General features: G+C 40.8%; 1 protein-coding gene across 2 annotated transcripts in view; it reads right to left on the reverse strand.

Annotated features, from left to right (window-relative positions):
- Window positions 1–27,719, reverse strand: part of B3GNTL1 (UDP-GlcNAc:betaGal beta-1,3-N-acetylglucosaminyltransferase like 1) — a 166,154-nt gene that overhangs the window by 104,933 nt on the left and 33,502 nt on the right. For both annotated transcript variants that reach the window (XM_080993952.1, XM_080993953.1), the window contains one exon: window positions 21,807–21,902. In XM_080993952.1, coding sequence (XP_080850078.1) covers window positions 21,807–21,902 — 96 coding nt within the window. The remainder of the gene's footprint in view (window positions 1–21,806; window positions 21,903–27,719) is intronic.

Genomic DNA, 27,719 nt, shown 5'->3' on the forward strand with positions numbered 1-27,719 from the left:
TAAAGATTCTTATGAGCTCGCCCAGCAACGTAATCTGCCAAACTGCTTGAATTTTTTTATTATTGTTAACCTTTATGTTTCACCTTGTTGACCTTTCGGGTGAAAAAGGTGGCATAGAAACAAACTCCCCCCCCCCCAAAAAAAAACCCCATACAGTGATTTCTCACTATTAATATTTCCACTATTACAACAACAACTACAACTACTACAAGAAAGTTTTGTCCGAACACATATTGCGCCATACTCTACTTTTAGTTCTCTCTTTATTTTGGTCAAAATGACGAACGCAATGCAGACACACAATGTACATTAGCTGATGCTCGATATTTTCAGCTCAAATGATTTCTATAAATTAAATAGGGATTTCAGGAACAGGAATAATAGAAAATCTACACAGAAAAAAGAAAAAAAACCTCTTCAGAAGCAACTATAGTTTATTTTCCCACATTAATTAAGAAAGCAACAGTAAACAATTTTTTGTAAGTGAAAACTTTAGATATAGAAATAACGTAGAATAACTTACATAGATAATAAAGCAATAACTGTAAATATTCATGCTGCACTCTGATTACAGCTTTCCTAACAAGCAAAGCTATTAATAAATTAATAAATTACATTCTTCAATTTGTTATATTTTTGGCTTTAAACACACTTAAGGACTCAGTTCTATAATATACATTCTAACAGTTGTATAAGGAGGGCTAATATGTTCTTCCAAGCTCCACAAAGTAGCTACTGTTAGAAGGCTGCTTAAGAATTAATTGACTCCATATGCAAATGAAAGCCTCATCAATCCTATTTAGCTTCCTGTTCTGCAGTTAAAATTGACTAATACTCTTTAAAACTGCCACTCTGTGGATTCCTCCTCAATGCATTCTTCAACCTCCCTCATATAAATAAGACTTTGTGGGGGGGAAATAATTTCAATATGCCTGACAAAGCAATGTTCCTGAAGAAGCCAATTAGTACACAGTGTATGGTATTTTTTAAGTATAAAACAAATTTCCTTTTATTGTTTCATAATGAAAACCCTTCAGACAAGCATGCTGCTACTACTGGTATCACAGTGTGAAATTGACTGATATAATTTCTATAACATCCACATTGAATTTTGATATAAAACAATATAATCATGCAAATATTTAAGGGTTGGTTGTATATCCCCCACTACAATTGCCTGTACTGCTGCTCCCTCACAGTGTCCTTTCCTCTGGCCTATAAAGCAGCTATTCACTAATCTCATTTTAAGGACTGCAGATTCCTTAAAGCAGGGTGGGAACCTTGTGGCCCTCCAGATGTTGTTGGACTACAACTTTCATCATCCAATGGCTAATCTGGCTGGGGCTGTTGGGGGAAACAGGTTCCTCACCCCTGCATTAAAGATAGGCATGTGTCATGGCAGTAATTGCAACACCACACTGCCAACTCCATACTGCATCTAAGAAACCTCTGTCAACCTAGTATGGGGAGAGACAAGCCCATCAGGGAGTGAGGCGTGGGTAGTTAGCAGAATAGGTGTGTTTCGCATAGGCTATCGATTCAATATGTCTACACTCTCTCCTACTTCCTTAAATTGGCTTCTTTGAGACAAGCTAACGCATCACACTCTCCATGTGTTGTTCTTCTTCTTTAAATATTTGTTTATTGAGGTTTTCCATTAAGTACTGAGAAAGCAGATAACGTAAGAACCCAATAACGTAAATATGCACATTAGCTGAAACATAAATTAACAAACATTCTTCTGTATGTATCAATTTAAAAGTGGATATCCTCGGAGAGGAGTCAGTTCCTGTGAATGGCTAAGTTCAGGTATGCATATTAGTAAACCCATATAAAGCTCCACCAGGGACACGGGTGGCGCTGTGGGTTAAACCACAGAGCCTAGGACTTGCTGATCAGAAGGTCGGTGGTTCGAATTCCCGTGACGGGGTGAGCTCCCGTTGCTCAGTCCCTGCTCCTGCCAACCTAGCAGTTTGAAAGCACGTCAAGGTGCAAGTAGATAAATAGGTACTGCTCCGGCGGGAAGGTAAACGGCGTTTCCGTGCACTGCTCTGGTTTGCCAGAAGCGGCTTAGTCATGCTGGCCACATGACCGGGAAGCCGTACGCCGGCTCCCTCGACCAATAAAGCGAGATGAGCGCCGCAACCCCAGAGTCAGCCACGACTGGACCTAATGGTCAGGGGTCCTTTTACCTTTACCTTATAAAGCTCCACCAACTGCAGCAAAGGTGTCATTTCCAAATGGAGGAGGAGATGATGCTAAACCAACCTGCCCAGATCAGCAAGGTGTGATGGTAGTTAAAAATCCTGGAGGTCACCAGGTTGGGGAAGGCTGTGCTAGGCTGTTGCTTTTCATGGCCCTAACACATAATTCTGGCCTCACGCTTATACTGAAGGAAAGTCTCTACAGTATTACTGCAATTGCAAATCTACCTTAAATATTACTCAAATATTGGCCAAAAATCATCTAAAAGCATTTTGCCAGCAACCAGCAGGCCTCGCACAGACTACGACTATGGGCAAAGTCGTATTATCTTATTTTAAACATAAAAACATTCCAAAGAAGAAAGAAGATTTTCTTTGGAAATAGTTTTGATCTAACCTCCGACGCTGAGCTGTTTTTCAGGCTTCAAAATTATCTGGGCTTTATCAACTCCAAATGGGAAAACATGCCCTTTGCCAATGACACATATTGTCAGCTAAGCATTTTGGCAGGGAGTGGAGGCCCAAAGAAAAATAAGATTCTACATTTCCATTATTATTCTACAATTTGATCCACAGACGTTTTACCGTCATAAAGTGAAGGCTTCAGCAGGACTGTTTAGCACTAGTTCATAAAGGTCAATGAAATGTCATGCTATTTTATTTCCTGTGGGTGATATCCAACATCATGTTAGCTGATGCAATGGAATCCCCCTTCCTCCCTACCCCCTGCAGCCCCCACACCCGCCCATTATGCTCCAGAGGACTCCATTTAATTATCATAGCCAAGTGCTCTTGATAGACCTATCCTGCTACAACCACATCTTATGCATTGTGTGCTACCCTGTCTTTGGTTGGTCATGCTTCTACTGCCAATCAATTTTACTGCCAATCAATAAGATCTTGTATTGTAAGAGAGGGAGAAAAAGGTCTCTATCCAGTTCCCTTTAATGTATTTATTATATGCAAAAAGGACATGTAAAAAAAAAATTCACAAAGTAGTATCCTAAGCAAACCAGGTTTATTATTATCACACTCTGGACTTCAATTCTCTGCCTCCTAATTTATAATATAACCAGTTTTGAAGCTTATCCTCAATTTTCCAGTATGCCAAGTAACCAACATGACAAGAAACTGCTTCATAAATACCTCTTCAAGGAAGTTAGATGAGCACACAATTCTCTTCTGAAGAGTAAATTATAAACAGAACTATTCCTTTGGTAATATATTAGTCTCATCCCTTAAAGTTAGCTATATTCTTTACAACATAATCATTCTACACCAGATTGGAAAAAAATTAACATACCACTGCACTGGAAAACATTGTAGGTAGAAGCCCCAGCACGAATGAATCACCAGGGCTAAACTGGTTTAACTTCACTTCGCAAAAAGTGAGAGTAGGCAGAGAGGATTCCTTGTCACAGAAGTGGAAGGAGAGGAGCAAAACGTAGCTTGATGGGTGGGGCAGATCCACTTCAGTAGCTTCCTAGCAGGTGGGCCACTGTAGCTTCCTCAGACTGAGGTCACATTTCAAATGATAGCATAAAGCTAAGCTAGCAAGAAATGCAAGAAAGCAAAGTGGCTGTCCAACGAGGCCTTACAAATAGCGGGGGAGAGAAGGCAAGCAAAATGCGAGGGAGATAATGAAAGATACAGGAAATTGAATGCAGATTTCCAAAGAATAGCAAGAAGAGACAAGAAGGCCTTCTTAAACAAGCAATGCAAAGAAATAGAGGAAAACAACAGAATGGGAAGAACCAGAGATCTGTTCAAGAAAATCGGAAATATGAAAGGAACATTTCGTACAAAGATTACCATAATAAAGGACAAAAGTGGTAAAGACCTAACTGAAGCAGAAGACATCAAGAAGAGGTGGCAAGAATACACAGAAGAATTATACCAGAAAGATATGGATGTCTCGTACACCCCAGGTAGTGTGGTTGCTGACCTTGAGCCAGACATCCTGGAGAGTGAAGTCAAATGGGCCTTAGAAAGCACTGCAAATAACAAGGCCAGTGGAAGTGATGGTATTCCAGCTGAACTGTTTAAAATTTTAAAAGATGATGCTGTTAAGGTGCTACACTCAATATGCCAGCAAGTTTGGAAAACTCAGCAGTGGCCAGAGGATTGGAGAAGATCAGTCTACATCCCAATCCCAAAGAAAGGCAGTGCCAAAGAATGCTCCAACTACCGCACAATTTCACTCATTTCACATGCTAGCAAGGTTATGCTTAAAATTCTACAAGGAAGGCTCAAGCAGTATGTGGACCGAGAACTCCCAGAAGTGCAAGCTGGATTTAGAAGAGGCAGAGGAACCAGAGACCAAATTGCAAACATGCGCTGGATTATGGAGAAAGCTAGAGAGTTCCAGAAAGACATCTACTTCTGCTTCATTGACTATGCAAAAGCCTTTGACTGTGTCGACCACAGCAAACTTTGGCAAATTCTTAAAGAAATGGGAGTGCCTGATCACCTCATCTGTCTCCTGAGAAATCTCTATGTGGGACAAGAAGCTACAGTTAGAACTGGATATGGAACAACTGATTGGTTCAAAATTGGGAAAGGAGTATGGCAAGGCTGTATATTGTCTCCCTGCTTATTTAACTTATATGCAGAATTCATCATGCGAAAGGCTGGGCTGGATGAATCCCAAGCCGGAATTAAGATTGCCGGAAGAAATATCAACAACCTCAGATATGCAGATGACACAACCTTGATGGCAGAAAGTGAAGAGGAATTAAAGAACCTTTTAAAGAGGGTGAAAGAGGAGAGCGCAAAATATAGTCTGAAGCTCAACATCAAAAAAACAAAGATCATGGCCACTGGGCCCATCACCTCCTGGCAAATAGAAGGGGAAGAAATGGAGGCAGTGAGAGATTTTACTTTCTTGGGCTCCATGATCACTGCAGATGGTGACAGCAGTCACGAAATTAAAAGACGCCTGCTCCTTGGGAGAAAGGCGATGGCAAACCTAGACAACATCTTAAAAAGCAGACACATCACCTTGCCAACAAAGGTCCGTATAGTAAAAGCCATGGTTTTCCCAGTAGTGATGTATGGAAGTGAGAGCTGGACCATAAAGAAGGCTGATCGCCGAAGAATTGATGCTTTTGAATTATGGTGCTGGAGGAGACTCTTGAGAGTCCCATGGACTGCAAGAAGATCAAACCTCTCCATTCTGAAGGAAATCAGCCCTGAGTGCTCACTGGAAGGACAGATCCTGAAGCTGAGGCTCCAATACTTTGGCCACCTCATGAGAAGAGAAGACTCCCTGGGAAAGACCCTGATGTTGGGAAAGATGGAGGGCACAAGGAGAAGGGGACGACGGAGAATGAGATGGTTGGATGGTGTTCTTGAAGCTACCAGCATGAGTTTGATCAAACTGCGGGAGGCAGTGGAGGACAGAAGTGCCTGGCGTGCTCTGGTCCATGGGGTCACGAAGAGTCGGACACGACTAAACGACTAAACAACAACAACAAGCTAGCAATATGTGTTTTGGCTACAAAGGGAAGTTCAATCATCATTCTCTGCAATGGCAGAGAACAATACAACTTTTGTATTGTTATTTGTCATGACAAGATTTGACAAGCCAGAGTCAGAATCTGACACAGGTATAGTACGGGGAACCTACAGCAATCAGCCCAAATTAGATCCACCAGTGTGCTAATTTGGCCCATGGAGCAGTTTGACCCCAGTCATGCCCTACACCTGACATGATTTGTGGGGCATGTAAAGCTATGGCTAGAAAGGAACAATTGGAAGCACTTTTTTAATTTGGCACCAAATGCCTCCATACAGGAGCTCCCAACACAAGACCCCAAGTGGAGCAGATCCCTAACATAAGGAGGACTTGCAGTCTTCTGTTGCACCCTTGACTTGAATTAAAGTCAGGGATGCAAAGGCTAAATTCAAAGGCTTCCAGGGAAATGATTGCTTTTATTTGGAAGCACAGCATGAACTCAAACGAACTGTGTCCTCCTGATTCTTTCCTCTGAAGTTAAAACGTGTGATCTCATGGTGATATCAGGTGATTGTGACACAAGAGCAGCTCAGAACCTGGTCCACCAGCCAGAACTTATTCTCCACTTTAGTCCTTCATTTTCTCATTCGGGCCACTGAAGTTGTATCTCAGTGAGTAGATATGAATGAACTACGTTCATTCATAGTAAGAACATAAAAATACACAAAAGTAAACAAAAGTATTGAACAGGCTTGGACAAATATTTAGCTGTACACTAAGCAACCCCAAACGTGTATCTACGACCTCCATCATTTAAACATGGCATGAAAATTATTCACCCCTGCAAAATCTTCAGTAGGGACCCTCTCACAATTTATTATCTCATTCTGGCGTCAGGCAGTCTCTCTGCTGTCTGATGGACATAGTGAATTCTTCTATTCAAATCCAACATGCTCTTAGGGAGTCCCTTACAAGTTTCTGTGCCTTTTGGAAGCTTAATAAATGAGATTTCAATGAAAAAGCCTTGCAATGTGATGGGCAAGACAGGAAGTAAGATAGGACACTTAGAAAACAAGAGAGTCCCGTTTAGGTTCCAGTAAGTAAACCTAAATGGGGGTTGCAGTTAGATTACACCACAAACATGCCGTTCACCTTCTTATGCACCTTAACAAAAAAATTTGCTGAAGCTACTAATAGTAATATCAGCAGATAAGCAAACCGAGGAGGTGGTGTTAGAAAATGCAGCCAGCTAAGTGAATTTTTTTGCAAACTAAAGTGGAAAAGGAGGGAGAGATCAGCGGGGGCGGGGGGAACCATGAATGACAAAACTAGATAAATTATTCACATTTGGAAGACACACAACACTAAGAACCTTGAAAAACCAGGAAGGAAGCATCTATATGGTATTGCCTGAAGTGGGAAATCCCAGAAAACAAGGCAGAAGAACAATATGTAGTATACAAAGGGAAGTACCAGCACACATGTAATGTTCCCTCCTTACAAGTATAAAATCCACCACTTGTTTCTTCAGCTAGCTTTAACCACATGTCAGGCATATACTGGCACTGACATCAACCTTAATAAACTCTAACTAGCTTTCTATTTCAAATCCTAGGGAAAACTCCAAAAAATCACCACAGAGAAGGCCAGTAAACTACAGCAAGGGGAATGTTCAGGTTGGTTAGTGGGGAGAGAGATACTGGAAGAAGGGAGTGCATAATTCCACATTTATCTCTTTGACTACAGCTGAGGGACTTTGGAGTAGGGATGGATGAGAAATTCAATTCAGTTTGCATTTAAAGCTAAATTGATGAAATTCATGCTTTCCAAAATAATAGGAGAACTGAAACACAGCCATCTTTCAAAATTCACACTTCTCTGAAGTTTGCTATGCAGTGTTCCAACCCAAGTATGTTTACAAAAATGCATATATTAGGGGAATGTGTGCATAAAAATGAATACATTGGTGAAAATAAGATACAAAATGCATACTATTAGGAGAAACTGCTTCTCAGCTGTTTTCTTGAACCTCTAATGTACCCCCCATGAGCCCGTTTGCTTCCAACTCGGGTTACCATGCCCCTAGTTATCTGCATCTCAACCTATCCAGCTTTTTATGCTTCTTCCCTCTTGTGTTCAAGCATGACACCATGCCCCGCTTCTCAAAAAGCACTCTCTTGACTCTTAGGTTACCCTCTAATTATACACCCTATATTTCAACACTTTATCATATTGCATCTTTGCCTATGAACTCTGCTCTTCCAACTCTTAACACCCACCACCAAGAAGCCTTTCGCTCTATAACGCAAGGAAGCCCATTGTTGCCCCGTCCCCGGGAGCAGAATATATTCCTTGAACATGTGCATAGCATGTTATTTGCCTTTCTGCAGAGTCTTTGGCTTATCTCTTTAACTCATTCTCAGATGTAACCAAATTTTAAGTATACATAACTGCATTTACCCACATTTGTATTTGCCTATCTTTGTCTATTCTACATTCCCTTGCATTTTCCCCCTCCACAATAATCCATTATAAACTATAATTTCCTTGTGAACTGTTCATTTTTGCCCATGAAATGATGACAGAAGCCATATACAGTCATACCTCGGGTTGAAGTAGCTTCAGGTTAAGTAGTTTCGAGTTGCGCTCCGTGGCGACCCGGAAGTAACAGAGTATGTTACTTCCAGGTTTTGCCGCTCACACATGCGCAGATGCTCAAAATAACATCACGCACATGCGTGGAAGCAACGAATCGTGACCCGCGCATGCGCAGACGCGGGTTGCGCTCTACTCAGGATGCGAACGGAGTTCCGGAACGGATCCCGTTTGCACCCAGAGGTACCACTGTACTAGGGTTGAAGGATGAGTCTACTTTCATCCATCTGACTTTCAACATGTATTCTCCCCCAAGTCCATGCCGTCCCGTTTTCATTTCTATTTTCTTTAATAATAATAAAAAAGGCCTGCATATTTAAAATCTGCACTTTAATTCATATAAAATATGTTAAAATAAAAATACAACCACCACATATAAAGTCCTCAGAAAAGAATGCTCCCTCCCTCCCAACAACACTTGCAGCTGTGTTTTTAATGTGCAAGGCAGCAGCCCTGCCAGCAGTCAGGATTTCTAGCCACTAGGAGTGTCCATTGCACATTTTTAAGAGGAATGGAAAAGCTTAAAGGCAATCCTCACTTTCTAAAAGCTTTGATGAGCATAGATAAGACCATGGTCAGCACTGCTCTAGGTTCTTGTATAGGTAAGAGTGATTGTTTTCAGATAATGAGTCTATGACATATTGAAGTTAATTACAGGAGTAGGAAATGCAAAACATTTTGCTATTTAATCACTGTTGTCCATGCACTGGCAACCTTCAATGCTTACTTACCGTGGGCTTGATGTGAGGTTGCCCTTGAAGTTCAGTTAGAAGCTGCAGCTAGTGCAAAATGTGGCAGCTCAGTTGCTCATTGGGGCAAACCAATATCACAATGTTATCATACAAATTTATGGTGAGACCAGGGCTTTTTTTCAGCTGGAACTCACTGGAACTCAGTTCCAGGACCTCTCAGGTGGGCACCATTGACATTATTTTTCTAAAAAAATAGCACTGGGTGAAACCACACATGGACTACTGGTCACATCACATGAAACAGTATACTGCAGAGCTGGACAAGGACAACCAACATGATCAAGGGGAGACAGCAACACCCCCTACGAGAGCAATTCCCCTACAACATTTGTGGCTTTCCAGTTTAGAAAACTTGAGTAAGGGAAGATTCATTGTAACGGTGTACAAAATGATGAACAGCATGGGTAAATGCTTTTGTCTTTTGCACTTAATGCTAGAGCCTGAGGTCACCCAACGAAGTTGAATATTCAAAGACTCAAGACAGCAAAAGGAAGTACTTTGCCACACAGCACATTGTGAAACTACAGAATTTGCTCCCACAATATGGAGCAGTGAACACCAACTATGAGGGCTTTAAAAGGCAGTTAGCCTTATCTTCCTTGAATCTGTCTATCCGTGGCTATCATTTATGATCGCTCTACTACCTCCAGTATCAGAGGTGGAAGGCCTTGGGCTGTCAGTTGCTGAAGAGCATGAGTGGGGAGAGTACTATTGTGCTCATGTCCTGCTCATGTGTTTTCCAGAAGCATCTGATTGGCCACTGTGAGAACTGAATGTCGGACTAGCTGCACCTCTGACCATGTGCTACAGAGCACTTCATATGCCCTTAACAAATGTGTACAGTGGTACCTTGGGTTAAGTACTAAATTCGTTCCGGAGGTCCGTTCTTAACCTGAAACTGTTCTTAACCTGAAGCACCACTTTAGCTAATGGGGCATCCAGCTGCTGCTGCGCCGCCGGAGCACGATTTCTGTTCTCATCCTGAAGCAAAGTTCTTAACCTGAAGCACTATTTCTGGGTTAGTGGAATCTGTAACCTGAAGCATATGTAACCTGAAGCGTATGTAACCCGAGGTATCACTGTACTTTGGATTGTCTAGAAGCTCAATAGAGGGGGGTTCCTTTTAATGCCCCCACAATAACCTGGTAACCTTAATTCTGTCATTGCTCAATGTTCATTTCGCAACCGTAATGTTTCATGAAATATTTAAGTTTCCTTGATAAAAAAATGATTCATGAGGCTACATAAAAAGTCAGAGGACTTCACCAATTCACCATGTAAATTGACCCCAATGTGTCACAATCAATAGAAGACCAAGCAAAGGCCGTATCTACTTCCCACACTGGTCATTAAATTTAATTCATATACTTAGCCAAGATATTTAATCTCACGATATCATCATTTCATAAACACAGATGTTAACTTTTCAAGTACTACATGAGTAGGAGGGCTTTAATTGACCAAACTACAATATGCTTCTAACATCCATGTTCCATACTCAAAACCACAAATGACAAAAACCCAAATGGAATATTGTTTTAGATAATGCATGTGCCATCATCTATTTTATTGCAACTGTTATGTCTGTCCCCTCTGTTTTTTAAAAAAGCATTTGCCATAAACATGATGTTTTGAAGCAAGTTTATATGATCCCTGAAAACAAGCCGAAAGAAAGAAGAAAGATCGGGAGGGGTGCTGTTCTTGAAAGATAAATGCTATAATGCAGAGTCTAGAAAGTCCAAGACAGTGCAATCAGCCTTGCTGAATACAAAAACCACACAGCCTGAGAAAACAAGTCTCACATAATCACATATTCAAGGCTTGCATATGTTTGATGGATGATCTTTAGGAGCACCTTTATATGCATAGATTTAAATATACTGAAATATTTCATCTGAGCTGCTGGGTGTTTGCTTCCTGGCACATGCTTCTGTGTATTTACAAATGGAATTACACACTGAGCTCTTGCACCCAACAAGTGAGCATAAATGTTACAACACCGGCAGTTTGTCATCACTGCTGAAATCATGTGATCTTCACAGAAACAAAAGCTCAATTGTTATTGCAGCTAAAGATGCAAAAATGTTGCAAAAAGCACATATTTAACTCAAACGAATGCTTTAACTATACAATTATAGTTAGTATGTATTTACTCCCTTGGAAGAGTTGAAACATTTCGACCTCTTTGCACTTCTATCTTTCACTAAACATTTCCAGTAGAAGCAAAAGAGACAGGAGATATGCAATGTTATCAGAATTCATTAACGGCTGAAATAATGAATGAAGCTGCTAGGCAATTCAAATAAGAAGACAGCAAAGTGCTACCACTCTGACCACTGATTGGATTACATCCAGGAATCATTTGGTTCAGACTTGTTTCTACCTCGAAGGTTCAGCTCAAGAGTTGACTAAGGCATAGTATGGGTACAATCGCTCCTGAACTGTGCTCCACCTCATGTATGAATGCACCCTATAAACAAAACAAAACAAAAAACCCTATGTGGATATAGAAAACAATATGCTATAAGGTTCTTACCCTAGGTGTCACCCTAATTTTCCACACAGAATGGCCAAAATCCAGCAGAGATCAAGCATGCAAAGGACCAAAGGACTAAAAGCATGGGGGTGTCTACACTCTTAGACCAGAGACACATTTTGAATTTTGTGAATGTATTGTGGGTGCTAGTTACAAAATGGCTGGCTGCTTGGGGGGCAGGGGACACGGAAATCAGAGAGTAAAGTCCTTGCTGCTTCCCACCCTTCTCACCACCACTGCACAACTTCATGCTTGCTGTGGGAAGTCACCTATGTCCTGTTGGTCATAACTATGGAGATCACACGTTGTTGACTATACGGGTACACAAACGCACAGACATTCTGTCCAGTAATAGGGAGCATTCCCAAGTACCAGAAAAAATATACAGGGTGGCCGCACCACTTAACTCATCCACACACACCCACTCCCACACCCTGATGCACATCATGTATACACAGTTACAGATGCATTTCTCTCTCTTCCCAATTGCGTATCTCCTCCTTCCTCTCTCTCGCCCCCTCTACTCCCCACTTTCTCACACACAGCCCCACACCTCCCTCCTCTCTGCCCAAATGCATCTCTCTCAATCACTCCCCCACCTACATTCAAAGAAGTCCCTCCATAGGCTTCCTCCCCAACCTCCTTTTTTTCAAATACCCAAAGGCTACCAACCTAGCGTTCACAGGTAAGGTAAGTGGAAGAAGGTATTCAATATTTGGGATGATGGCAGACCAACAGATGTGATTTTGTGGGCCTGAGTCAACCTGAAGGTTTAAAGTTTAAAGACACTTTTGCAGGCCAGTTCTACACACACTACCTCTGCATCCCACAGAACTCAAGAGGGATTTGCTTCTGAGTACAATGGCATAGGACTGAGCTGCTTTTAAATTTGACTTCTGTCCATGAACTTCATGGAGCCAGCTAGTATACTAATGTATGGAAATAATGCTCTTAGGTGAGAAAGTAGAAAAATCAACTTCCAAATGCAGAGGTTTATGCTCACAAGTCAGCATTTTTATTAAAACAGGGGACAGGGAAACTTTAACTGAAGTCCCTTCTTACCTATTAACAAAAAACAGATGCGTTACAAAAGTGACTTTGTATGAGTTAACTGGGGCTCTTGCCCACACAGGCTGCTCACACTGTCACCCAGCGTGCTAAAAGGAAATAGTTGCTGCCTTGAGCCTTGATCTGCCCACGTGAAATGAAGCATGCTGGCTGACCACAGAATGGCCTCTGTTCCCTTTTGCAATTGCCAACATCTGCTGGGCAGATCTATGAATAATTTCACAATGAAAAGCTCTCACCCACTCCAATCCACTGTATATGTAATTCAAGGTACACTTCTGTTAGGGACCTGTTTGTTCCTAGGCCAGTCTTTTTAAATTCTATCAAACTGGAAGACAGAGTAGAAAAAGCAGCTGTGCTCAGGTGACAAAGCTTGACAGTAACATGCATACATCTAATACTTCGTTCTGTCCTAGGTCCACGTTAATCCCCCAGGATCTGTGTGTCATCATTTAAGTGTGTTTGAGAATTTACTATTGAAGTAGTTAGAACGATCTGAAAAAATAAATGTAAGCCATATTGGAGTAGGTAGATTTGAAAGCACTAAACCACAGATAGGAGACCTGTGGCCCTCTAGATGTTGTTAGACTTCCACTTCCATCATCCCTAACCAGTGGCCAGTTTTGCTGGGGCGTTTGAGTCCAATAATATCTGGAGGGTCACAGGTTCCCTATCACTGCATCAACAATTTGGCGTAAGATCCAGGTATAATTATTAAACCTACATATAAAGGAGGAGAAGTGGTCATTTTGAACACTCTTCCACAAACCAGTTTTCTGTGGGTGACAATACACGGCCCCAAAAGTAATTTGTTAATGGGTGACTTCATTACACTCATAGCGACTAGGTAGACACATGGTCAAGTCTCAACCAAGAGCTAAAATGTTGAGAAAGCCTAAATGATTGTGCTCTCCAAATGATTGTGCTCTCCAAAGGTTGGTGCTGCAGCAGACCAGAGAGGAGGCAATCCTGGACTTAAGTAGTACTTAAGACCTAGTTAAGATATCAGTGGAGTTCCAATTGACTGAAAATAGTAATCACAATGCTATCCAATTTACATGTAAGCAGACAATTCCAAAGCAAGTCCAACACAGTCATATTTCACTTCAAAAGGGGAACTTTTCCCAGCACTCTACTGTCTCCCCAACTGAACCCCACAGGACTGAAAAGGAAGGCAGGAGTCATACCAGCCTCCTCATTGCTACTGGATTTTTTTTGGGGGGGGGGGAGCTGCCTAGTTAATGTGAGCCTTTAGCTCAAAGCCTAAGGCACTGGATAACAAGAATGGGAGAAGGGGAATTCCAATTTGCCATCCCTGCAAGAATCTCTAGTAAACAGAATTTGCACACAGATGCAAATGCCAGGAAAGCTGAGGAACAGATACTCTAAATTACAAGGCATGGATCAGCTGCCAGGGGGTGGTGTTTTCCCTCAAGCATCCTCAGGCTTCATCTGGCCTGCAGTGCCTGAAGAAAAACTAAGAGTTGGCAGGCTCAGGAACACCCAGCCTATCCTGTGAAGACAGGAACTTCCAGGATTGGAAGTATTTTTATGGAGACTCCTTTAGTTTGGAGTGAGGGGCTAGATAGGGTCCTGTTAAGAGGGACATATTGGGCAGGAGAATCTGCTTGTTCACCCTGATGTAGTAGGAGAGGGATAGAGATTATAGGAATAAAAGTTGGTGATTGGGTTGAATAAGACTGCCTTGAGTAGGTTGAATACTATAGCACTTTGGCCGCTCACTCACTGTGAAGTACAGTGGTACCTCAGGTTAAGTACTTAATTCGTTCCAGAGGTCCGTTCTTAACCTGAAACTGTTCTTAACCTGAAGCACCACTTTAGCTAATGGGGCCTCCTGCTGCCGCCGCGTCGCTGCTGCGCAATTTCTGTTCTCATCCTGAAGCAAAGTTCTTAACCTGAAGCACTATTTCTGGGTTAGTGGAGTCTGTAACCTGAAGCGTATGTAACCCGAGGTACCACTGTATGCCACTATCAGTTATTTTATGATTTGGCTTTCTTATATTATTCTGATGATTTGTTTATAATCATGATCTATTTTATTGCATAAATATACTGTTCACCACTCTGCACGTCTTTCCACCAAAAAAATCAATATACTGTATAAGGAAACCATAACTTAGCACACATAATGATTTCTAGAAGGGTAATCGTTTTAGTCACTTGCAACAAAAGTCACACAGAGTCTTGTGACACCTTAAAAACTCATTTATTATTCCATGAAAGCTTAAGCAATAATAAATAGCTCTTTAAGGTGTACAAGGCCCTATACTGGAAGCAGTTTTTAGATTTTCACACACAGGATAGGTACAAAGGCCTTTCATGTTGTCCCTTAGTCAGCTAAATAAGTGTTGGTCCATATATATATATATATATATATATACACACACACACACACACACACACACACATATGCACTATGACCAATTCTGAAAAGGGAAGAAAGCATGCAAACCCATTGTATGCTCTTGATTTCCTAACAACAATAAAGAAATCAGCAAATATTTTGTTTGCATCAGATCTTCATATATATATCCATTTATGGGAATATACATGGTAACTTCACCTGTGGGTGAAAAATATTATGTCAAAATTAGCCCTTTAAGTTGCTGGAATAACAATCTCATGATTGAAAGAAGAACACTAAATTTAAGTCTCCAATGTCACCCCCTCCCCAACACAAGAAAGATCACATAGCTCCTTCTAATAATCTTAGCATAGCCTTTGCTTTCTGTACTGTTAGTCGCATTTGTGGTGACTTTGTGGCTGTCCTGTGGTGAGACAATGACACACAGTTTTGCAAGAGAACAAATGTAAGTTCTGTTTAACAAAGGGCAACAAAAAGCTCTCAACCTTCTGTTGTATTTGTGCCAGAACAAATACTATGTTTTAGCTGTTTTTTTTAATTGAAAAATCAATGTTTTATTTAATTAATGTTTTATTTTATTTATTTTATTTATGTTTTATTTTATATTAATGTTTTATTTTTAACCACTAAGCAGTAAATAAATATTGTTCAATAAAAAAGTCACAGGACAAAGAAATATCTGGAAAAATTCAGCATCAAGTACTAAACACTACAAAGGATGGCATGCACAGTATGAAAGCTAAGACCAAAACACTTTAAGCAAGTCTTCTTTTTATGGCCACATATTGTAAAAAATTTATCTGACAGCACAAAACCTGCCTTGTAATTTTAATATGTAGAATAAAATATTCCATGCCTTCCTGGCCATGCTGAGGAAGCTTTAAACATTAGCTTAAAGGTGACAAAACTAAATGTATGGAAAGGGCATACAGTACAATTCAGGGTTTTTCAAGAATATGAGCCACTATATTTAATCATTTCAGGACTGGATTGCTCCATTACTTCTCTCTACCAAAAATAATTACAAATTAACTACTACAACAAATATCAGCCAATGACACCTTACTTCTGCCTATCACTGGCCAAAATGAGAGTTCTGTGAAATACGAACATAACAGGAAAAAACACAAATATTTAGTTTACCAGGTTGGGGGGTAACTCACACACACGTGCACACATGCACACCCATTCCTATGGTTGAAAAACAAAGCAGGAGAAGAAAAATGCATATGGTCACTAGGTGCTGAGATAAGATGCAGTGTGGAGATAGCAAAAGCCAGTAAGAAGGGAATGGTGCAATGTGGTTTGGTTTTCTGCTTCCCTGGGCCCACCAGACAGTAATTCAATAGATCTTTGCCTCCAAGGAAACAGAGGACCAAAGAAGCCCTCCTCACTGAGAGTGCTCTTTAAGAGATCTTTTCCTAATGCAGCACTGGAAAATTTAAGAACGTGTAGGAATTTAATTATTCCCAATAACATATTAAATTTCTATAAGTGCACTGAGCTACCACTGGCAGTAAAAAATATTTTCTACTTAAGTGTTTTTGAGATCCCAAAAGTGCTTTTTACCAGCATACTTTCCATCTGATTATAAGTGCACACTATAAATGAATAAATTTAAATGTGGGCTTATCATGGAAAACAGAAGAAAATTCCCCTTGAAGAACAAAACCCTACACTGTTTTTGAGAGTTTCTGTTTCAATAATTAGCAACAACAACTCATACGTGGCATTTCATATCACACTGAGGACTTAACCAGTTCACGATAAGATATTTTAAAATGTGCATACTGAGTGATTCTCTGCAAGATCTGATGCAAAAGGTTAAATTCACCCACATCAGAGAAGCCAGCTCATTCATTGAAAGGGCAGAAACCCAACAGTTACCCAGCAGCCCGCTGCACACCACTTCCTCCTTCTTCATGCACCGGATGGCTTACAACCACTCACATTTCCTCTTGGGCGAGGGCCTGGCTAACATTTTGCTAACCGCAAAACCCATTCTTGCCCTACCTCCACTTCACTTGTGATCATGCTACTTCTCAAACTGTGCTGTATATAGGCATGGGCTGTACTATACTGTACTGCATATAGGACTGGGCTCAGTTGTTAAACACTCTTAAAGTAGAATATATCTTTTAAAAAGAACACTCTTTGTTTAATAATAATAATAATAATAATAATAATAATAATAATAATAATTTTATTATTATTTATACCCCGCCCGCCCCAGCCAAGGCCGGGCTCAGGGCGGCTAACAAGCAATAATAAAAACAAGTTGAATGAATACAACTTAAATACAACATTAAAATATTGAAACATTAAGATATTAAAATGCAGCCTCATCACAGGAGGAGAAAGGAAAAAGAAAAAAGAAAGAGGGGGAGGGAATCAAATTGGCTCCAAGCCAAAGGTCAGGCGGAACAACTCTGTCTTACAGGCCCTGCGGAAAGAAATCAGATCCTGCAGGGCCCTGGTCTCATGAGACAGAGTGTTCCACCAAGCCGGAGCCAGTGCTGAAAAGGCCCTGGCTCTGGTTGAAGCTAATCTAACTTCCTTAGGGCTCGGGACCACTAGGGTGTTGCTATTTAGGGAGCTTGAGGCTCTCCGTGGGGAATACCGGGAGAGGCAGTCCCGTAGGTACGAGGGTCCTAGGCCGTGAACACACAATTAAAAAGCAAAACTAATACCTTTTTAAAAGTAAATGACTAGTGATCAACTCTGCTCTCCAACTCTTCTAAATCAAGGGGGGGGGGGCCTTGATGCTTATTGCACTGAAGTGCCCCTTCGTTGTTAAAAACTCACTGGCACACCCAAGAGGCAGGTTCCTTCTACTAAAGAGTTCTCTAAGAGCAGGTAAGCACACAGTTGGTTGTTTTTATGCTCCTATTACAGGTTGATTTTGTGTTTTTTTTTAAAAAAAATCTCTACAAGACTTTCATGATGGTGAAATAATTTTAGCACACCTGAATGAGTGCCTGAACCCTAATGCTTGACCACAATGGCTCCACTTCTAAGCTCTCAAAACAACCATAACTTCTGTGACCCTTGGCAGCTTTGCCACCCTGCTCATAAAGGATTCCTGTTCCACTCATACCCATTTGCCTTAATGGCCTGGGACAATCATCATCATCATCTTAAATTTTATTTGTATCCTGCCCTCCCCAGCCAAAGCTGGGCCCAGAGCAGCTAACATTATACAAACAAGACAATATGCATAATACAATATACAATATGCAAATAAAATAACATTCAACATTCATTAAAATAATATAGAATAATATTAAATATCAGCATTTTAAAATTAATCAAAAATCCACTCTTAACTGTTACAATAAGTAATTTCTAAACTCCAATCAATAAATATCTTTTCACCTCACACGGTCTTTGGCCTAACAAAATTTAATGATGTTTCAATATGCTTAGCTTCCCTCCCTCAACAATCCATCTAGTCGCTTGACTAGAAACTACTATATCAATATTCAGAGTCAGCTTCCCATTCTAGAGGCAAACTCGATTTCTTTCACATCAATTCTCATTCCTCTTAACTCTATATAAGCTCAAATCAATTTCCATTAAAAGTGACTGAAATGATCCACAGAAATATAACCTGGTGAATGCCCTTGAACTTGTTGCTTTCCTTTTCACCCTCAATTCAAGCAGTATGTTGATATCATTTTAGTTGTTTAATCAAGTTGGCTATTAAGAAAAAACTTCTCTACAGATAAGCATTTTCCAATTCAATAAAATGGAGATGTGGGATATTCCACAGATCATTATTTCCAAATCTTTTTTCTGCCTCGATTGCTCATCTGACACAAAATTCATCTGAGGACCACTCGAGTATGTACTTCCATTCCAAGAAGGCATTTTCTTGTGAGTCTTTCACTGAAACTGACATTAAATATCAGTGCCTCGTTCTATAGTATGTACTATTGATTATACCGTATAATCATGTATAATTTATACATGTACAATGTATTTTGCTTCATACTTCGGAGATGTCACCAGATAGTTTGAAGGTGCAACATGAACATTTCCCTGCATTATATTTATCACCCTGAAACTTGCATGATTGCTGCTAACATTAGAGCGGTGAGGAAATGAAACAAGAGTTCCTACAATATGAAACCTAGCATAGATTTATTCCTCTTCTGAGAAACTTAAGCCTAAAAAAATTAAAAATACCTGTCTTCCTGCCAGAATACCACAAAATCTAAGCCCCAAATATGTGCTTCTTAAGACACATTGTGATGGTCTGCCATGACCCAGACATTAGATCCCTCATCATACTTTGCTAATACACATATTTCCCTGAAAATGGAATGGGTTTCTTCCATAAATGTACTTGCGTTTGCCAAACTTTTTTTCATCCAGTGATTGTTGCATTAGGTAGGAAACAATCTGTTGCTAAGGTAATTATGTTGGTTTCAAATCACACAAGATGCATCTCACTTAGAGATAATTTGTCCTGGGTTTCTGCATTTCAAGAATTCCAAATAAGTATTTGCTGACCAGTAAAAGGGTCAGTTATATAAAGCCACTCTCGAGACACTACTGAATTTCTTGACGGGCAAAATATATATTTTTCTTCTCCCCACCCTCTTTCTGTTACCCCATAAATTTGAGCATGCGCAAATACAGAACACACCATTGATCTGATGACATGGGCTATTAATAGCAGCAAAAACCAAACCTAACAAAAAACAAGGAACGCTTTTGTACCTAGCAGGGTATTAGTGGGAAACCAATAGTAAAAATTATTTCAGCCACCTCAGGAAAGGCCAGAATTATTCAACCCTCAAATGCACTAAAATATGGTAGCTTCCCATCAAATACCCGACCTTGCATAAATATGGATATAATCCAATGTCTCTGAATGCTGCTATTATATATGGAAGCCATAATACAAGCCATGGTGAAAATTTGTAGCACAGTGACAAGTCTCCCCACATACTTAAATATATACACACAGAGATGCTACGTTAAGACACTTGGAAGGTTGGATCCACAGACTTGTAGAAAAAAATAAGGGGGGGGTGTAGGAAAGAGCTCAGTATGGCAACCACATCCAACAACTCTCCCCCCACCCACACACACTTCAAGTTCCTAAACTAGTTCCTGAGACCTGAGACTCAAGGAATTCAGAGCTGAAGGCAGAGAGGGGAAAGAATCTTCATTCCTTTTAAATATTTGTATCCATTTGGTGTACACGATCCCAGTTAAGGCCCAAAGAACGTAACAATAAAACCAAAGCAAACTATATTTCAATTATTTTTTTTTGCAGGGAGGGGTACAGAATGGGTTATGTGGCAAAGTTATAAAAATACTAGGTTGTTTTCAAAATAAGTCCTGCTCAAACAACAAAATCTTAAATTGGTGCCTACAACTCACAACTTATTTTCATTAGGTAAAGAGTTCCATGACCCTGGTGCTACCACACTGAAGATACTGCAGTGGCAGATCACAAACACATTTCCTCGGTTTTTCGGTGCTTTGGAAGGCTGCCCACTGCCCTCCACAAGAATCATAAAATAATTAAAGGGCACCAGTTGTTATTAACAATGCTGTTCTAATCATGTCATTGGAATGAGCATATATAGCTATGTGTATGGGTACTCAAATGTCAAATCAATGTTCCAACTTAAACATGAACAATACAGGGCTATTATTACATGTTGAAAAAGGAGTAACTATTTGCTCTTTGGGGGAATCCTCTCTTTGAAAAAGTAGCCAATGAAACTAGAAACTTTATTTCGGCAGAAACAAATGAGAACAACTGTTTCTTACATTTTCGAAAGTTATTGTCCTGTTTCTCTGTGCCTAGCACTTGGTTTGACTTAAGTGACAAACATTTCAAATACAACAATGTAACTTAGAAAGAGAACAGTTGTGCTGGTATTTGGTTATCGGCAGCAGCGTCAACCTGAAGATTTAAAATTCATGTGATCTTTGCTGTATTTCTCTGTGTTTCCTGTTCCTTTCACATTTGTAATTAGCATGGCCCATCACAACTCTGTACTGCATTCATAACCTATTTTTTAGGCAAATAAGATAGCAGGACAACAATAAATTATTCTTCTTAATCGTGTTTGTATTCCATCCTTCCTCCAACAAGCTCAGTGTAACATGCACAGATGAAGGATATCCTCACCACAACCCTGCGAGGTAGACTAGGCCAAGCATAAAAAGGAACAACTGGCCCAGAGTCACCAACTGAGCTTTATGGCTGGCCAGGGACTTGAACATCAGATCACTTTAGGTCAGAGTCCAGTACGCCAAACACTACACCACATTGGCTCTCCCAAAGAATCTAAATCTAACAAAGCGTATAATAATGTCTACCCTAGTTTCTATGTCAATAGATTAACTGCTCTGCATAATTAGGCATAGAAGCCTGAATCAAAAATACCATTTTTGTGAAAGAAGCTAAAGTGATGATACTTCTAAGTAATGAAGTGCAGCCCAACTGCAGTGATCATGGTATAGATTCTGTCCACCTACAGTTTGGAACAAGAAATATGGGGAGTACAGCCGCTTTCTATAACTTCTCTCCTCCCTGTTATAATCATTTTAAGAACATAGAAATATACTTATACTGTCTAGCTCTTGCTACCTGGTAGATTTATGTAAGTACACTTCCACTTCCTGGGTACTCAAGCTAAGTGAGTAAACAACATAAAACAAAAGAAACAGATGGGAATCAGCCTTCTGGCATCTTAAGGTGAAAAGGATAAATGCAAAATACCTGAGTAAGAAGCTGCTCACAGGTTAGATTATTGATCCATCGAGTGTATCGCTCAGTTGCCTCTGCTGGCTGTCTCTCAATTTGGCAACCTATAATCTGAAAGTACAAACAGACATTACCTTTAGGAAGCATAGATAACATAGCATTAAAACAATTAAGTAATTTCAAACATTCTCTGAAGAGAGAAGTAGGCCCTACAGCATTAACCTTCAGCATTAACCAAGCTGGTGCCAAACATATTGTTGTGCTTTCCTTTGGACAACATCAGCGAGGCAGAGAGGGGGAAACTTGTCATCTGGGCAGCCCAGGACCTCCATACACACTACTCAGGCTTGCACCCCAGGGAAGTCACCTTGGTGCTACTAATGCAGTGGTTCGTTATCCCTTTACACTCTACAGTTCTATGATTTTATGCACATGGTATCAATGTACCATGACTCTCAACATAGGAAATGCTACTACTAACAGAGTTTACGCTGCAATCTACCCCATCCATCAACTTTACAGATACAAGGAGCAGTTAACCATGCATCCTAAAGACATATCAAGTCACATACATAGTTAAAAACTAGAACACCCTTTAAGTGAGTGCAGCAGTTTTGTTTAGACATTTTTATTCTGACAGCTGTGATGGCTTTTCTAATGTTATCAGATTGGACTGCCAAGGCAGCATATACACGTACAGTTCCATCTGTTTGCTTATCTAGGTGGCCAGTAGGGCCCCCAAGCTAGTCTTGTCTTTCCCACTAATTATGTATCCAAAGTAAACAAAAGAGATCTTGAGCTAATTGCACTGTTACTGACATTTCACACTTGCTGTGCCCTTCTGCTTACAGACTTCGGAGATGCTATCTGAATACAAAATTAACATTAGGAGAAGTGACTTACAAATTCCGAGCTTTGGTTCTAATGATCAAAGTCTTGTTCACTCATAAAACAATCTTAACTGAAGTTAATGTAACTGTGTACATATCAAAACTTGCTCAACTTGTAACCCATGAAGAGAAGCACAGCATGCCAGCCATAGATCATCACTTGGCCTGGGGTGCAAGAACCCTCTCATATTTTGCTGTTTATCTGCAGTTCCAGCTAACTCATGAAGGTTGACAACCTTCTGGCAGGACCAATGCTTGGCTAGTCACAAGCTGTGGCATGCCTGAAATGCACTGTGGACAGTCAAATGTCATAGTATGAAGAGTCTTTTAACTGCATAATATTTGAACTGCAATGCAACACAAGTGTTTGGTTGCTGGAGAATAATATCAACTGAAGCAAGTTCAATCAGCTGTCTGGTCACAACACTTACATGTATAGTGGGGGATGTAGTTTGTTAAGTACGCAAATCGAATTTCCATGCTTGAGCAGCTGTTTAAAATGTTTCTGTCATGACTGCTCACTAATTTTTCCATTCACAAAGACCCCTGGGGTGCATCTCTTCCTAATAATTCATAGGGAGCAAGCCTTTGTGTTACTGCAAAATTGGGGGAAGCCCATCCAAAACTAATGGTAGATAGCTTGCTTTTTGTTTAAGAACTGAGCATTTCATATTGATTTGACAAAGAATGTGTGTGCATATGCATACGTACATGTGTGTGGATATATACATGCGCTCTCACACGCACCAGAATCTTTCATTTCATAGGCTTTACAAAATAAGCTTTAAAGTACACGACAAGAACTAAGTGTGGTGGGGGTGGGACAACTGGAAGAAGTAGGTAGAAAAAGATGCGAAGTGCTGGGCAAACACAGCTCTGCCTGTTTGAAAGGAATTCCATAACAAAAAGATAAGAAAGCTTAGCTTCTGTACACAAAGCAGACTGACCCGGCCAAAGCTACACAAATATAAATTAATGAACAGCTGCCAGGAGGTGACAGATTAGTCTTAATACTGGCTTTCTTACGGCCAGGTTTCCAATTAGAGCAGAATGTTAGATGTTCCACCCCAAGTTGTGAAAAGCAGTAATGCAAAGCAACCAGGTTTTAGCTATGTTCAGACCCTTGAAACACTATATAATGAAGAGGCACCAGGTTAAAGCTGCCTCTGATATGCACAATGCTCTGGGGTAAATATACTAGCAGTCCAATCCATGAGCCAGTTGAAATAGATTAACCAGGATTTAGGAGATTCTAATCTCAATGACTTCAGCCCAAGTATTCCTGCCGATATGGCAGAAGAGTTCGGAAGAAAGCAACATTTATAAAGCCTCCAGTTCAGTGTAAGCACAGGGTTTGGGTACAAAAGGAAGACTAAAGGATCACCTGGGCTTCAGAAAGCAAGATTCACTATGCCAAAACAAAGGGCCTATCTGCACTACCAAACACTACACTACAGAACCCATTTTAACTGGTATGGTCTCCCCAAACAAATTTGCGCATTGTAATTTAGTGAGGGTGCTGAAAATTCTTTTAAACATCTCACCAGACCCATTCCATACACTTCCCAGAGTAACAGTTCCCTTGGTTACCTGTAGAGAAGGAATCGCTGTGAAAACACTTTCAACAGTACGCTCCTGAACGCACCAGGGAGTAAAGCTGATTGAGCTCAGCGAGTCTGAATAAACATGCTTATAACTTAGGTCTGCTATAACTGTTCAAAGTTTTCTTTAAATCCTGTCCAATAACATCCCCCCAAAAAGAAAGCCAATCTGAACTTTCAATGGACAGCTTTCGTGAGCAATTTTTTCCTAATACAAAACCCAGGTGCTCCTACAATTAAAAAGTGATTTTATTCAACTTCTCATAACATAATGATATAGCCAATTATCTTTTTTCTGTGAATACCAAGATACAGCCATGAGAATAGCTTGCTCTTTCAATAAACAATTGACATCTTGGATCCCACTTCAAGAAACACCTCAAAAAGCAATAATTCCTTATGCTGAGCTCTACTATGGCTTTGTTCCCAATATGAGAACTTGATTTGCTGCAGTTTTCAAGAGAAAGAGCTTGGTAGAGATCAATAAGTACAGTCCAAGCACATCCACTGTCAATAAAGAAATGTTTACTACTGCACTCATGTCAGTAATTTAAATTTAAGTCCCAACTCACCTGAGTGGATTTGGGATGGGCATGGGGGGTGGGGGGAGATTAAGTCCCGTTGTGCTGGTGGGACTCATTGCACTGGCTTCTGCTAGTGCAAGAACTTACTTGATTCCGGCCCAGAAACATCCAGTCATCATAGTTTAATATACATGCTCTTGTTCTTCTTCAGTGAGGCCTCTGCTCCATTTGATGTAAGCAACTCTTGCTTTAAGAAAGCTCTTGAAACAGTCTATAGCAACTCCGCGTTTCCCAAATGTAGCCTGTAACCTGAGGTGAACATGTCCAAAAATGCCATCTCAGGTAACATCTCCCTTTCTTTTCTAAAACCGCCTCTACTTAAAAGAATGAATGGATGAAAAAAAGATATAATCTCTTGCTGTTCTATTTTAACTGTTTTTATTAATTGCTATTACAGTGGTACCTCAGGTTAAGTACTTAATTCGTACTTAACCTGAAACTGTTCTTAACCTGAAGCACCACTTTAGCTAATGGGGCCTCCTGCTGCTGCCATGCTGCCGGAGCATGATTTCTGTTCTCATCCTAAAGCAAAGTTCTTAACCTGAAGCACTATTTCTGGGTTAGCGGAATCTGTAACCTGAAGTGTATGTAACCTGAAGCGTATGTAACCTGAGGTACCACTGTATTTTCTTTTAAATACAAGGCATCATGGCAGTGGGCAAAACTGAAAGGCTTAATGTGAGTTTGAGGGGATCCTAGACAAGGGGCCCTCTACACACTATCAGGCACAAAGTCTCCCCCACCCCTCCCCTGCTTTATTTACATTCCAGACACTGTTCACAATACAAGTGCCATTTTCATTATCCCATACTGCCTTTGGACCCCACTCCATCAGGGATGGAGGAAGAGAGAAGGCAGGCACCCAAAATGTAATAATATATAACACAGGACATGAGCAACTAGCATGAACCCCAGTGGACCCTGCCATTTGCCCAACCATGGTGGGTGCAGACAACAGGTTTGGGCACAAATGATTCCATTAATAAGAAAAGCAACCAAGCAATTGGGATGGGGAGAGAGATTCCTCACAACCTGAATGTGGCAGCATGCTCAAAACCCACAAACGTGCGTAGTGTGTTGCTTCATGAGAGAAGTAGCTTAGTTTTCCCAAACTTTGAGCAAAGATGCTAAAAACCACAAAGCACCAGGGGGCAGAAAGGGCTAGCACAACCAGGGCCCCAGGGCCTATGTTGACAACTATATTGGCAGTACTACAACTTGGCCAAGTCCCTGCCTAGGATGTCCCTCCTACTCAGCTTTCTGCACATGACTAGCACTTGACTGTGTGCCACAGGTACCAGTGACCAGACACAGCTTAACTAAATGAGAATGCACAGAAGGGGACTTCCGGGTCAGCGCCATTGGTGAATGGCGGAGTTCCTCCAACCGGAGGAACGGGCTCCGTGAAAACTGGGTCTTCCCGCCGCGGCGAAGGTGGGGACCCGCTAGAAATCCCAGGCGGAGGAAGGCTGGGAACGTGGGGTTCGGCAGGGCACCAGAAGCGCCCCCCTACTCGCGGGGAATCCCATCCAGGGGCTCCGGAGCGAAGTGGGGTGAGAAGCGCGGTGCTATGAACTGACTGCTACTTTCACAGAGTGAAGCCGCACAGCCATTGCCAGAGAGCGCTGACTTTTTCCTGTGGACAATTGGACTTAAAACAAGTACCCGTGAGTAGAAACGGAAAGTTGGATCAAGAAATTGTTTTAATTTGGTATCGAAGCGGGAAGGTGTAAACAGGAAGTCCGCCTTCTGTTTCTTTGTATATAGACTAAAGCAAAAATTTTGAAAGCTAAAGCCCGGAAGCTATCAAAAAAGGACTAAATTTCCTTCATTTAGAACCACTGAAACCCCCCTTGGAAGCAGGAAAAAGGGGGGGGGACTCTGTTTAACCCTAGCAGGAGGGGAGTGAAGAAGGATAAGTTTCCATCGTCTCTAACCTGGGAACGGGGTGTCAGAGACAGAAACTGTTGCTGAGGTTCATTGACGGTGAACGTAACACTTTGACAGATAGCTAATGAAGAGAAACAAGTTGATTCTAATGTTGCCTTTTGCATCTTAAAGAAACAAAATATCTGAAAAACGTCTGAAATATCTGAAAAAATATCTGAAAAATGAAAGTAACTTTCCTTTGTCTTTAAAAAAAAAAAAGGCTACAAGTAGATTGTCTCCTCTAGAGGGAGCTTGCTAAATTGTTGTTGCAGCATATTTGAGACCCAACATCTGTGAGATTAAGACTGTGGGAACAGACTTTTCTGACCTTGAACAAAGATGAGCTGGGAGAAAGACTGGTTGCTTGCTCTATGCAAGACAAATGCTTTGCTGGAACAGATGCATGAAAAGATGGACTTGATGAATGAGAAAATGGATTTGACTGTTGTGGTTAATAACATTGATACAGAAATCATCCAAGAACCAACCTATCAATCTGTACCGACTGGGCAAGTGCAGTTGACAATGGAGGAGGATGTGGCTGCACCTCAAATAGTACAAATAGAGAGACCCGAGGCCCTATAGGAGCATAAGCCACTGTTATTGAAGATTGAAGCTGGAGTGGGCCAAGGGGAGTCTGGAGATGAGGAGACTTCTAGCTTTGGAGAGATTCTGAAATTTGATTTTAAATTCATTTTGGATTACATCGAGGACTGTGGGGAGTGGGACTGTGGGGAATGGGTGAGCTGGATGAAGGGTGATGGAGACAATTTTGGGTTGGAATCCCCCAGAGACCTACTCCTCAATGAGAAAGGAAAGAAACTAAGACAGAGACCAACAAGAGACAAGGAAAAGGGCAAGCACAAACAAGATGAAGAAGAATTGCAGAAGGGACATGGAAGAGATTTAACGGCCTCGGACATA

The sequence above is a fragment of the Podarcis pityusensis genome (genome assembly GCF_964106645.2).
Source record: "Podarcis pityusensis genome assembly, chromosome: 2".
Taxonomy (NCBI): Eukaryota; Metazoa; Chordata; class Lepidosauria; order Squamata; family Lacertidae; genus Podarcis; species Podarcis pityusensis.